The 14,683-nt window shown below is 47.4% G+C and overlaps 1 protein-coding gene across 1 annotated transcript; it reads left to right on the plus strand.

Annotated features, from left to right (window-relative positions):
* The first annotated feature begins 5,073 nt into the window (after positions 1-5,073).
* Positions 5,074-14,623, plus strand: LOC135919452 (uncharacterized). Its single transcript, XM_065453275.1, has 5 exons — positions 5,074-5,140; positions 5,363-5,535; positions 6,930-7,157; positions 8,452-8,629; positions 14,337-14,623. Exons 1-5 carry the CDS (start codon positions 5,138-5,140, stop codon positions 14,451-14,453), a joined length of 699 nt encoding a protein of 232 aa, XP_065309347.1. The 5' UTR covers positions 5,074-5,137; the 3' UTR covers positions 14,454-14,623.
* Positions 14,624-14,683: the final 60 nt, after the last annotated feature.

The following is a 14,683-nucleotide window of genomic DNA, read 5'->3' on the forward strand; positions in this document are numbered from 1 at the left end:
AGACAAGACAAGACGCCCGGTGATCTTCAACCTTCACGCATTGCACCACCACCAAAGACAGCAGCCGTGCGGGTGAAGGAATAAAGAGAAAACCGTACTTCGACTCTTTATGCACTCACACAAGCTTCGCTTTATGCAGATGCCAGCTGGTTGGATCAGCTGCTTTTTTATTGAAGTTGCTCACAGATACGTGACCCTTAGCAGCAAACATAAATAATTAATGACCTTGAGCTCCTGTGAAGCCTCAAAGCTTTGCCTGTTAGCTGCGCCCGTGTGTCATTCTGTGATGCAAATTTTTCAGCCAAGGGAACACTCGGCCAGCCATTACGGCGAAGCGTGCCCGCCTTGCAGTCGAGTCACGAGGTGCTGTAACTTTCGCAGAGAGAAATGACGGCGTCTAATTACGTCGCACGTAGTGTTGACTACACGCAGCCGCCCTGCTGGTGAACGCGTCAGCGCGCACGTGTTACTGACATCCGAGGCTTCACTGTTGTGCATGATGAATGGAGCCGGTAATGAGAAAACTGTGAAGTGGGCCGGCTACGACGAACAGGCATACACGCACTCACGCTCACGCGCCCACAGGCACACATGTATCTTGATTCCAACGACATCTGGGCGTTGATTTACCTCAGCTGAGGCATTCAACCGTAGGTAATTGTGCCGAAATGAACGAGGAGCACAAAACGAGTCCATATAGGCGATCAATTTCTTTTGTTAGTTGCAGCCATGTGAAGAAAACAGAGTATAGAAGCCAGGGAAGGCTTTCAGACGTTATTTGGTATGCTAAATTGAATGGTAATTTGGAGGTAATTAGAAAAATGAAATTAAAAGAGGAGGAAGACCATTTGCCACCGGTGGCGGCCGGACTCTACCGAACCGAAGGCGCGGAACCTTAACAATAAAGCTATTGCTGCGGTCTTTTTGGGTATTGCTATATGCGGGTTGTCTCAGTGAACACTTTCAAATTTTTTAATTGAATTACCCTATGGCACCTATCGCAATTTACAAATTTTAGTAGGCGAGTCTGCAAGGCATTTCCACTTCGAGATAAGTGTGCGGATGACACCATTTACCACATATGCGCCGTCAAACTTTCACTTACTTTTTCAACAAAACGTCGTTTGATGCATTTAGGCGCGAAACCAAGTGCAATGCCAATGCATTTCTCTGCGAAGTTCGGGAAGTAGTATCTCGAAACTGGTGTCATCGGGAGAATTCGTTCCAAGTGGGTCTGCCTCGCCAATTGCACGGCTGGATTTTGTAAATTCCAATTTGGGCTACAAGATTATTATTTAAAAACTTAATTAGTGGATTTTTGATAATTGGCCGGTTATGCATTCATATTTTTTGTGCAAGTAGTGTTGGCCACTTCGAGTAGACCACCTCATGAACTATAATTGTGCTATCAGACACAGGCGACCTTTAGAAATAATTGAAAGTGTTTGCTGAAACACCATGTATATGTACACAAGATGAGCCCTTAGAGCGTTAGCCAGCGCCTCTCACAGCCATGACAGTGGTACTAGAACTATTGCTTCAATTAAAACTTGCCTGTACAGTCTGTATGCGACAGCGCTAAACTGCCTTGATGATGACGCTAATAAAACGTTCAGCGTATAAGGAAGAAAATTTAATGTTTGGCTGAGTTGTATTGTGTGTTCGTCCTTTCATTGCGTGCGACGTCTCTGCTGTACTTTACTTTCCATAGCTTGCTTTACAAAACTGAGAAGGCATCTACCAATATGCAGCTAAACTTAAACACAAGCATGACTGTCTTTGCTTCTTTCTGTGAGGTGCAATTAAGGTGGCCTTCTTTCTGCAATTAAGGTGGCCTGAAGCAAGCTGATACCGACTGAAACGAACTGTTTTGCAGCAAGCCCTAGCTTAATTTGAAAAATTCTAAGCCACACAATATTTAGAAAACCAATCACATCTCGGAAATAATAAAGATTAACACACAGCCAGGCTGCAACTACTGCAATAAATGGCAGTGGCTGTAAAGCTGCACCATCGTTTTCAGATCGTGTGGAGATTTGCGAACACTACTAAATATATATATACTCAAGAAGCGAGCGAGCATAAGTTTTACGCACATAAAACGATTTAACAAAGCGAATAGAAGCAGCCTCTTCCTAGCTTTTTCTTACAATATTGTGTTTTCTTTTTTTCTTTTTTTGATTGAACGTGCCTTTAAGAAGACAGCAAGTGTAACATCTGACTGAAACAGCGATAAAAAAAGAAAACGAAAACTAATAATGGAAAACCCCTTAAAAGCTGAACATGAGGGAGTCGCTTGTACATAGTGCAAGCAGAAGGAGATTCAAAGCCTACAATATGCTCAGTACTTTCAAAAATTTGCACCTGGACCGCAGCAGTGTGCGTCGACATTCAATGTAGCGTTTGCGATCCGTCGTCATCTGCGTAATGGCCGGGACTAGCCGGAGGGTCGGTCTGTCGGGGGCTGAAGAACGGTGTGGTCTGCCGCTTGGCTAGTGAGACCTCGAGCTGCGCAGTCCGCCTCTTCGTTTCCCCGCAGGCCTTCGTGCCCGGGGCACCAGACGATACCGTGGGTCCATTCTAGTGAGCGACCCAGGATTCGAATGGCTTGTATAGGGAGCGTTCCACTCATATATAAAAGACATGCCACTTGTGAGTCCGTAAGGACGCGGTTGAACCTTCCCTTGCTCTCGGCGTCGCGAAGTGCGAGAGCGATCGCTGCTGCTTCTGCTGCTGCGCTGCATGTCTGATCGCCTGGCACGCTACTCCAGGTACTGGGTGATAATTATGATATAGACTGTCATCCCAAAAGCACATAAACAGCCACATACAGTCAGAAACACACATACATACACAATAGAGATATTTGCATAGTTTTGTAAAGGTTTGTGGCCGCAAGAACATGAGCAGCATTGGCGCGTAACGCGCAGGTGGCGCTTTGTCACGGGCCGAAAAGGCCGCAGTTCCATGCTCCAGTTCCGTTGCAGGTGTAGCGTCGCCTTCGCAGACTGTCTATCTGACAAGTGGCGGCAGCAGCCGCACAGGGCATGTTGCAGGTCTTCAGGGCCATGACGGACAGAGCAAATTGGTGAGTCCGTAAGTTGAATCTTCCTAGTTGAGTCCGTGGTTGAATCTTTCCTAGAGAAACCTCGCGGCATATGAAAGTCACAAGATGGATGAATTTTATGCAGGGGTCCGTGCTAATGGCTGGTATCTCTCAAGAGGGATCAATGTAAAGGCCTAGCGTGTGCGGATACCTGTATCGCTGCGTCTTGTCGCGAGACAGGTATTTAGATGCCACTGGGTATGTTCGCTGGGGCCTCTGAGGGTGTGCCACTTGTGCGTGCCCCTGGGGCCCCTGGGTATGTGTGTGTCACTGGGTTTCAGTTTGCTTTAAATCTTATATTTTGCCATTACAAACAGTGTCTTCCTTATTATCAATATAAACACTACAGCCTATATCTGCTATACATAGATATTCGCTACACAACATTTACGTTATTCATACAATCGTTCTCTGCAAGTCATGAATGCTTCGCATTACGTGGACGTCAAGTGCAGTTTTTCCTGCCAATTTTTATATATTGTCCCTGCGTTACTGCTGCAGAACTGTATTACTAGCAGTGCCTCTTCAAAGGCCTAGGCTAGATTTGGTAGATATATTTTATGCGAAAGCACCAAACGGCCCATTGAGCGAAAAATTCGGTGGCTGTAACATCGAAATGACACCTAAATTCCTATCGGCTGCGACGCCAGGTCACGTGCGCGCCTTGATGGAGCAGAGCGTACGAAGCGGTGTTGCGTGAGGGGAAAGGGCATCGCCGCGACGCCACGTCACCAGCACGCCTCCACGCAGCAGATACGACGAGGCGGGGCGAGACGGGTTGCCGTCGGCGAGGCAGTCGGGTGACGCGCGGGTGCGGGTGCCGCCGTCTCGCTCTCGGAAGCCGGCGCGCGGTCCGTATCTCTCTCTCTCTCTCATCCCCGATTGGGCTTGGCTGCTGCTCGTGCATGCCGGCCTTGGTGACCACGGCTGCTTCCTCGGTCTCTCGTCGCGCAGGGCGCGGGTGGCATACGGAGTTTACACCGCAGGCTGCTGCTGCTTGCGTGCTCGGGCAGCACGTACTGTCAACGTGCCGTATGAGCTACAACACGGTGAGCGTGTTCGAAAGGGCCCTAGGATTGCACGGCGGTGTCCACATACGAAAAATTGGTGTAATAAGTACCAGTAATTGTAACGGCATTTAGTTCTCCCGTTATTCGTATGAACGACGTCACCGTGCAATCTCGGGACCCTTTTGAACGCGGGCACCATGTTGCAGTTGATATTGCACGTGACTGTAGCGCTATGGTACATTACACGCAGCGCGAATCTGGAAGGAGCGCTCAGCGCCACTCAATTGGGCATTAATGCTTTCGCATTCACAACTCATAAGAAGTTATTAGGCGTGCTCGGTTTTTTATTCTTTCGTTTGGGGCCACTACTCCGGAATTCAGCCACAGGGGTGTTTGCTCCAAGTGCCCATGGTGTGGAGACAAACCAACCCTATACCATACCACATGGGCTTGCCAGCAAACAGAAGGGCTAGACATAATAAAAAACCCGAGCGCGGAACAGTGGGAGAGGATGCTATCCAGCGACATCCTGAAAGTCCAACAAGGACTAGTAAGGCGTGAACGCAGGGCAGCTACCCTCAGCGGAGCCTTGGACTAGGGGAACCGACCCTGGAGAGAAGATGGAAGACTCCATCTGAAGCCGCAAAAATCACTGCAAAATAGAGCAAATAAACGTTTCTCATCATCATCCACTGTCCAGGAATTTCATATGCAGTGCAACCGAATGAACTGTTGTACTTTTTCTTTTTTGTACATGTACTTTTTAACTGTTGATTAGTTATTCTTACTGCTATTATTTTTCTCCTTTTAACATGCAATTTCTCCTTCAAACAACATTAAATCTATAGCAGTCCTGGTAATTTATTTCTTAATGTAACTTGAAATAATCCACCCTTTTCTTCGCCAATCCACAATAGTGGGTACGCGTCACATGAACGATCCCCCGCAGTGGGTTGAGCCATATCCGTAGGCACCACACGAAACCAGAGCACATATTCCCTGGACAACAACGATAACGACAATGGTGAGTGTTAAGCATAGTAAGTTTACTGGTTTGTTTCAAAAAAGTGCAGGTTACATGCAGAGTGATCTGACCAATGGCACTGCAATTAATTTAGGTAACCTGAACCTTGCAGCTGGATTAGCGCATGTCGAATAGGCATGTGTCTTCTCAATGCCACGTAATCGTCACCAGAGTCGCGCTCGATCCGGATATCGCATAACCTGTTTTCCGTTTGTCTCGCAGACTGGGAAATGGTACACCATCAGTGAAATACTCGAGGAGATCTACCACGTCTATATGGCTCATTCCGCATACGGTGTGTTGGAGGACACATACTACGCGGTGCAGCCCAAGCACCACCAAAGCTACGTGCTGATATGCATCGCGGCCTTCCTTTTTAACATCATTTTCTTGGGGTGAGTTCACTAGTAATGGTGTATCACTATTCAAGTGTCTCACGCGGACAAAGGCATGTTCTATTGCTATTATGACCCACGTTCGTGCGCCGATCCTGAAGATAGTGCAATACCGGGCCTACCCGGTATTGAAGCAGGCGTTAAAGGGCATCCGGTGATTTTTCGATGCCCAGTGATCTTAACAAAATTATGAATATTTGTTCTATTTTGCGCTCTGATTACCTGTGCCAAACTATCTGGCTGCAAGTCATTTAGCTTTCCTGAAAATGAATTTTAAAGATTGTTTGCGTTCCCGACTTATGACTTTCTACTGGCCACCCTGTGTCTGTGACGTCATAGAAGACACCGCCACTGCCACTGAAATCGTCGCCTAAATCACCGCTGCCTAGTGCGGGAACTGTAAAAGCTCCCTGTGTCGTTAGGAGGCATCATCAGTTTCGCTTCTTCGGCATTAGCGCCAAGTGTAATGCGTGTTTAGCACGCGTTCTGCGTGTTTACATTATGGTAGTGCAGAATCCGACGTCATCGACTCATCGTGCCGTCACACAAACCAGCTACCTGTTTCGGTTTCGGTATCTCGTTTATTGGTTATTTCAAGTTATTGATGAATTTCTAAGCAAATTCAATCGCCCTCCCAGTGACAGGACTGCCAGTGCCGATCGAATATGACAATATCTGATTCTGGTTTAAAAAACGCCGGAGTTGCCGTTTAAGCGCTCCCCATACTTGGGCCGATACCAAAGACAGTGCAATACCGAGGCGACCCGCGGTGGAGTTGCAATTGGCCATTAAAGGACTGCATTAACAGCTTCGCTGATCATCCTTCTTCGCAGAGTGGAAGGACACTGAATATTTTTATGTGCTCCTGTATAAGTTAGTAAGCGCAACCAACCCTTCGAGGACGGCGTCAAGTGCTGCTACGTGCAGTGGATGAGGTTAACAGAGACTGCTCAGACTTCCACTCCGACGGCTCTTGCGGCTATCACGAGCCACGTCCTGTAAATGTATTTCAGTCGCTTGGGCCAGCATTCTTGAAGCACGTTCAAGAAGTGCGGGATTTAAAATGCTCTCGAAGGCACGGAATACGAGTTTCTGAGGGAGGACATTTTTGGAGAAGCGATCGACTCTCTTCCTACAGTGCAAGCGGCTAGGACTACCAAGGTGCGAGTCTTCCAATAAAATGTTTTCAGTAAGTGCCTTCTCGCACTTCTAGTGATGTCACCTCTCTCGTGTTTCACCCTTCATTCGCATTATAGTTTGCTTTTTGCGTAGGCTCATTCGTTTCTCGGTACGTCATCTTATGGGGATAATTGGTCAAATTATCGTGAGTATAGTTTACCTCCTACATTCTTTCGAGCGACATCCTCTACAGGCGAAGTTATCAACCTGCGCAGGCGGCACATACTGAGCCAGCTGCTGCCCCTAAAGCTCATCTACCTGCTGGACATGCTGCTGCACGTGTGCTATCTCGCCTCGGACGCAATCCTCGTGGTGGCCCTGCTGCGCTGCTCACCCGAGTCGCTCGCATTAGCGAAGCACGAGTCGCTGTGGGGAGGCAGGTGTCACGCGGGCTCGATGATCTTGGGCCTCGTGAGCATCGTCTACCAACTGGCCAAACTCACGTGAGTGGGCCTTGCTTGACGCGGGAGAGGGAGACGAGCTGGAACAGCTCGAGGATAAAGGAGGATGCAGGGAAAGCGCCTGTCACGTGATGCATCTTTACTCGCTTGTCCGGTTGCCGTTGCCCTGTTTTTGTTGGCTTTGGAGATGAACCCATACGCGTATACTAGCCCTCAGAAAAGTGACAGTAGAGGAAAGACGTTGTGGCAATGAAGGGGAAATTTCAGCTTGGCGTATAATCTTAATCTCGCGGATGCGCAAAAAAATCGAGAGTATCAGAGCAGACCAAACACGCTTACTAATTGGGTTGTGGTGTTGCATGCGACGTAATAGCTGTAAAGCAAATATACCAGCGCCATCTTGAAATGGAAGAGCAGCCGAACACTGCGGTTACGATGACTCGCTGGGTATGACCGAGCTGATCTAACTTCGAAGGGGAGCGTTCGTGCTCCACTACGCCAGGGTGCTGCACGTGCGTTGCGTGTACCTGTATTAAGTAATAAATCTATAGCATTGCATACGCACGTGGGATGCCCAGCGCATCGTGCTTATGGCGCACGCACAGCGTAGAGCACACAACGTTGGGGATATGTCCTTATTTTTTGAGGCCATAGACTCCAAAACAATGATTTTGCGTCATCGTTGAGCTATTCTTGGTGAACTGCATGGAAGCTTGGGCGAGTTGGTTAATTAATATCGACATGTCTGCACCGCGCAAAAGACGACGACAGAAGGTAGGACACACCACAGGCGCTGACTTCAAGTAAGCTTTATTTTGCGAAGCCGGCAGAACTATAAACTTTAGACATGCGTATAAAGAAATGAAAACTATTGCCTGATGTCACACGTCTCATGAACCTCTATTGCATCACAGTCAGATACTTGATTTCGTTTTTCACAAAAAACATTAAAATTCGGCGCGTAACCACAGAACACGATTACTAAAATCTAATAATAAATTGCAATTCATGCCACTTCCAGAAATTATTTTAAGGTGCTAACTATCGCGATACGCGTTTCCCGAGCTCCGGTATGGAAGAGCGCAGGGAAGGAATTTCGCTTGCGGAGGCTAGACGGGGCAATTGGAGAGAACGTCTCGCTTGGCAGTGGAGCTCGCTTCCTGAAGTCGCGGGTTCGCGGCACTATTTCTATCTCGGCTATTGACGAGCCGACTTGAAAAAAATGTTTGCGGCAGAACGCTCCCTAGAGGACACGTAACAACCTCCCGCGTATTTGATAATTTGCCGTGTGGCCTGGCGAGAGGCCCTTTAAGAGATTCTCTGTGGTCCTCCGCAGCACCTACTACCACAGGCTGGCGGTGACGACAAGCGAGCAGCCCCCTCTCTACATCTCGGCCTGCCTCTTCTGGCTTCGTGAGGTGTTGCGCGCCGCGTTCGAGCGGGCCGCCATACCACCCAGCAGGGCGCCGCTGGGAGAGGTGTTCGAGTTGGAGCGTACGATGCGTGTCGATCAGGTATGCGCCATTTGTAAGAGGGACACACGGGGAATGCCATTGCAAGAGAACAAAGGAGTGCCACGCCTTAAGGCGGACGTTCCGTGCTCCCACTAACTTGCTACGATGACGCAAAGGTATTTTGTTTTGTTAACCCCCCCCCCCCCCACATAACGTGCGAAGTTTTGAAAAAATAGCAGTTGAAATCAAGAACCATTAACGTTAATGTGAGCTTAAATGATATTGCGCGACATAAAAAACGACACGGACGTGAGAATTAAGTTACTTGGACGCGGCATCACATGACACCTAACCATGTTACATGAATTCCTATCACATGACACGTAACCATGTTACATGAATTCACACTTCATTTCCTTGTAAGCGCATGCGCGATATACGTTGGCTGACATGTATAAAATGACGCAGTGGCACTATAAACTGAGTTGAAAGATTGCGCTTGGTGTGTCGTCTTCTCTCACGTCCGTGTCGTTTTTTATGTCACGCAATATCATTTAAGTAGGGGTGTGCGAATATTGAAATTTTCGAATACGAATCGAATACGAATAAGGCGAAAAACTGTCTTCGAATATCGAATCGAATATCGAATATATGTGTAGTATTAAAAAATTGCAAAACGAGGTAACAATAGCTTCATTACCCTTTTAAAAATAGTGCATTTAACGAGGCTGCTTCAGGTTAAAGAGGCACTCATTATAGGTAACGCACTCAGGTAATGTCAGGTAATGCTGTCAGGTAAACGCTTGTTACAGATTATCGCGAAGGAAAATATACTGCTCAACATGTTCAGAAAGTAAGGGCTCTCTATGCACTGTGACAACATTTGTCCAGGTAAAATTTTCTAGGTGCATATTTTATTGCGCATACTTACAAAGCCTGAAAGTACATCATATATTGTTATGAAAGAGCCCTGGAATAAAGCTTGGTAAAAAAAAAATCGAAACTGATCATGTCTCACGGGCCTGATGCAGATAGACTGGAACAGAGCGTACACATTCATAGTAAGGTTCGTTACAGCACTTAAGATCACAGTGCTGTAACGCTGTGTCGTCGTTTTGTACCTTCTTTTGTCCCTGTTTTGTGTTGCGCTGTAACGCACCTTACTGTGAATCCCAACAAACTGGCCCAACTTGCCATCTTGATGTAGAGCATACAGATAATGAGCGGATCATGTGAAGCTCTCAGTGAATAAACATGTTTTTAGGAGAATGTGGAGCAAGCATATAATTCGTTAATTACTAAATTATTCACAGTCTGTCCGAATATTCGCCGTTTCGACCATTATTCGGCCGTCCTCGAATATTCGGGAATTTACGAATATGCATTTCTCGAATCGAATACGCTTCGAATAAGGAAAATATTCGATTCGTATTCGAAATTTCGAATATTCGCACACCCCCTACATTTAAGCAATTGATTACCAACTTGCCCGGAACGCTGCTCTCATTAATGTGAGCCCTCGGCTGAGCCAATTACAAAGCTCGCAGATCGAAAGCTATATGGTGGTCTACGCATATACCTAATGAGAAATAGTCAAAGTAGTTAGCATACTGTACCTTTGCGCGAGCCCCACACTCTTTTATCGTGGACAAAAAGATAAGTTGCTGCCGGTGGGAGCCGAACCCGCAACCTCAGCATTGCGCGTGTTTTCTTATAAAAGGAATTACAGTGTGACGACAACGATGTGACTATTATTATGGCGACGGCACGACAACGATGGCAGCACGATCCAAAGTGGGACGACGACAACGGAGCCACGACGGCGTCAAGTCAAGTCAAGTCAAGTTTATTTACAATATGTACAAAGTACAGTGTTGAAGGCCACCCTGGCAAGAAAGCTGTAAACATACAGCTTGACGAGGCCAGGGGGCCACCACCAGGCAACATCGGCATCACACACATCCGCAGTACAAACAATAAGCTTTCGCAAGTAGCTTCATTAATACAACACGTAGTATAAATCCACTTGCCTGGGCATGAATAGACCTTCATACATGCATAATCAGTACGAGCGCACTGAAATTCGGGTGAATAACATTAGCGCCAGGGGAATATGTTCTGTTACACTTTAAAAAATGAACATTATTAAAAGTAATAATAAAAATGAAGTTAAGCAACTCTAAAGAATGTGCACGTGCAACTTACAAGGAATGAAATGAATATACATGTGATGAGTACATTCTGAACAGATACGGAAACCAACTAATTTGACCAGAATGGCACGGCAATAGCTACGCTGCACAGCCGCGCTTACTTCCCCGCTCGTTTACTTACTCACCGGAGGCCACATGCTCCTCCGACCATTGCTTTTTAAGTATCCGCAGACACTACGCTCTGGTGAAGCCGCTCTATGAGCAAAGTTGTGGCGTGCCGTCAAGACGCACAGCGCATCTCGACAAGGAGTCGCGCATGCGGACTTCGGAACCCCTATACGCCCCGCAACCGTCAGCCCGGGCGGCGGATAAAAGCCACACAGCGCCGCCACCGACCTCGGCGTCTAAATTTTCGGACACCACAAAACTCTCGCGCGCCAAAACTTGGGACTCAAAGTGCTAGTTGGTATTCGGGGACGAACCTTTCCCACTACACGGTTAGACAGCTCTCGCGTGAGAATACGTTAAGTGGCCTCGCCTCTGCCGACCTCCGGCGCTATTTTCACTATCAGTTGAAAAATCCAGCCACCTCCAAATCAGGAAACTGGTAGGGTATCCAAACAAAGCTATCCGCTTGAAGAAGGAGAGAGAGAAAAACAGAAAACATTGCGAGACTGCGATCGCTTCGATTTTGGGTCGTTTTTTTTAAATATTTGTGTCTGTAAGTGCTCTTTAACCTTCGCCGGTTGCCATCAACATTAATCTGTACGGCATTACAATTGGCTGGAACTTTCTCTTAATGAAGATTCCAGTGTAAGAGGTTTCTGTGTGTCATCATCATCATAATCATCATCATTATCAGCCCCATCAGCCTGGTTACGCCCACTGCATGGCGAAGGCCTCTCCCATACTTCTCCGACTATCCCGGTCATGTGCTAATTGTGACCATGTTGTGCCTGCGAACTTCTTAATCTCAACCACCCACCTAACTTTCTGCCGCCCCCTGCTACGCTTTCCTTCTCTTGTAATCCAATCCGTAACCCTTAGTGATCATCGGTTATCTTCCTTCCTCATTACATGTCCTGCCCATGCCCAATTCCTTTTCTTGATTTCAACTAAGGTGTCATTATTTCGCGTCTGTTTCCTCACCCAACCTGCTCTTGTCTTATCCCTTAATTTTACAACCATCATTCTTCTTTACACAGCTCGTTGCGTCGTCCTCAATTTAAGTAGAACCCTTTTCGTAAGCCTCCAGGTCTCTGCCCCATACGTGAGTACTGGTAAGACACAGCTGTTATACGCTTTTATTTTGAGGGATAATGGCAACTTGCTGTTCATGATCTCAAGATGCCTGCCAAATGCACCCCAGCCCATTCTTAATCTTCTGATGTTTTCAGTCCCATACTCCGGATCAGCGATCACTACCTGCCCTAAGTAGATGTATTCCCTTAGCACTTCCACTGCCTCGCTACCTATCGTAAACTGCTGTTTTCCTCAGAGACTGTTAAACACAACTTTAGTTTCCTGCAGATTAATTTTTAGACCTACCCTTCTGCTTTGCCTCTGCAGGTCAGTGAGCATGCATTGCAATTGGTCTCCTAGCTTCCTAAGGAAGGTGTAAGGGGGGCTTATTGGGCTCGTAGAGCAGCAGCGACAAACTCAGCACCAGCAGGTATGGCGCAGCCAGCGAACGAACTGGGGACGAGCCGCGTGATGGAAACGGGGATTTTCAGGCTGCTGATCTTCTTTGTCACAAAAGCAATATCATCAGCGAATCACAAGTCACTAAGCTATTATCCATTCGCTCTTATCCCCAATTCTCCCCAATCCAGGTCTCCGAATACCTCCTGTAAACACGCTGTGAATAGCATTGGAGAGATCGTATCTCCCTGCCTGACGCCCTTCTTTATTGGAATTTTGTTTATTTATGGAGGACTACAGTGGCTGTGGAGCCGCTATAGATAGCTTTCACTATTTTTACATACGGCTCGTCTACACCCTGATTCCGTAATGCCTACATGAGTGCTGAGGTTTTGACTGAATCAAACGCTTTCTCGTAATAAATGAACGCTATATATAGGGGTTGGTAATATTCGGCACATTCCTCTATCCCCTGATTGATAGTGTGAATATGGTCTATTGTTGATAGTGTGAATATGGCGAGTAGCCTTTATAAAATCCTGCCTGGTCTTTTGGTTGACAGAAGTCTAGGCTGTTCTGATTCTATTTGCGATTACCTTAGTAAATGCTTTGTAGGCAATGGACAGTATGCTGATCGGTCTATAATTTTTCAAGTCTTTGGCGTCCCCTTTCTTACGAATTAAGATTATGTTGGCGTTCTTCCAAGATTCCGGTACACTCGAGGCCATGATGCATTGCATATACAGGGTAGTCAGCTTTTTCTAGAACAATCTGCCCCCCCCCCCCCCATCCTTCAACAAATCTGATGTTACCTGATCCTCCCCAGGTGCCTTCCCCCTTTGCACAGCTCCCAAGGATTTCTTTGCTTGTTTTTTAGTTATTTGAATACAGCCCTCGAAACATTTGAGCAAGAGAAAGGTGTAAGTTTGACCGGGCTGGTGATAGCAGGAACAAGAGGAGGGACGGCTACTTGGTTTTGGGGTGTTTAATTTGCAGAGAATGCTGTGGTATTTCACTTTTGTGCATTTTTGTTCCTATACTAATTTTACGGACAGTCCAGGCATATTTTCACTGTCGCGGTGCTGTTTCGTAAGTTCAAGTACAATACGATCATGTCACGCCCCGCGACACTGCATGCTAAATTAAAAATTAAATTAACGGGTTTTACGTGCCAATGCCACTATCTGATTATGAGGCACGCCGTAGTGGGAGGCTTCGGAAATTGGAACCACCTGGGGCTCTTTAATGCGCACCTAAATCTAAGTTACGCGGGTATTTTCGCACTTCGTCGCCATCGAAATGAGGCCGCCGTGGCCGGGGACGCTGTATGCCGTAGGTGCGAGAGGAAATGTGAGAGGGTGAGAAATATGATCGTTTGATGTGGGTGGTATTCCCAATCACTTCGTGTTGTGTGGTGGGAGGAGGAGGAGGAACAGGAGGATGAGGGTTGCACACGTCCTAAGGGAGAAGGGAGGCAGGAGAGCTCGCGCCTCCAGAATGTTGAGGTGGCGCGATCTCAAGTCTTGGAGCCGCGTTAAAGCTAGAGGCATTATACGCTGCCTTCGTTCGCCGCTGCTGCCGTCCTTCCTCACGCCAGCCTTCTGACAGCGAGTGTCCGCAGTCATCGAGCGAGATTAGGGGGGGGGGGGGGGGTATCCAATCAGCCACTGCTGATTGGATGCTGCTGCGCGAGAGAGAAGGAGACGAGCGGCCCTAGCAAATGAGCAGCAGCCGAAGTGGGCAGTCCACTAGGTGGACTCTTACAGAATAACCCCCCCCCCCCCCCCGTTCCTGTTTGTCATTGCGCGCGTCACATCGTCCTTGTTAAGTGAGTGTTAGTTCATCTTTGTGCAATTTACATGGTTGATAAAACTACTAACCTTCCTTCGTATAGCTGTCCGATAATTTGCTGTCGCCAACAATGCTCTGCCTTTCGGGAGAAACTGCGGCTTTTTTAAACCTTCTTTGCGCAGGTATGCAGTGCTTCGTTCGAGCTCAGGTACCGTCCAGCAGAAATCGGCGCTACTAAGCGGATTACGGCACAAGCCAGCGCTTCAGCGACGCTGCGTGAGGACTACAGCGATGATTGAGGCAAAAGTACGCGGCCGCTGCTGGATATCGTGTCGAGAGGCGTCACTCTCTACCGAACGCTCCTATCGCAGCGCTCTCAGCCGAGCGGGGTGCTTTAAAGAGTTCCCCGCTTCTGCCTTCCTTTTATTTGCCTATACGTTATCTAATAAGAACCATGCTTCTCTGCTAATATTCTTGTTTTTCTTTTTTCTCGCATAGCATATGGGACCGACAAGTGGAATCGCTCTTC

The sequence above is a fragment of the Dermacentor albipictus genome, chromosome 5, assembly GCF_038994185.2.
Source record: "Dermacentor albipictus isolate Rhodes 1998 colony chromosome 5, USDA_Dalb.pri_finalv2, whole genome shotgun sequence".
NCBI classification, from domain to species: Eukaryota; Metazoa; Arthropoda; class Arachnida; order Ixodida; family Ixodidae; genus Dermacentor; species Dermacentor albipictus.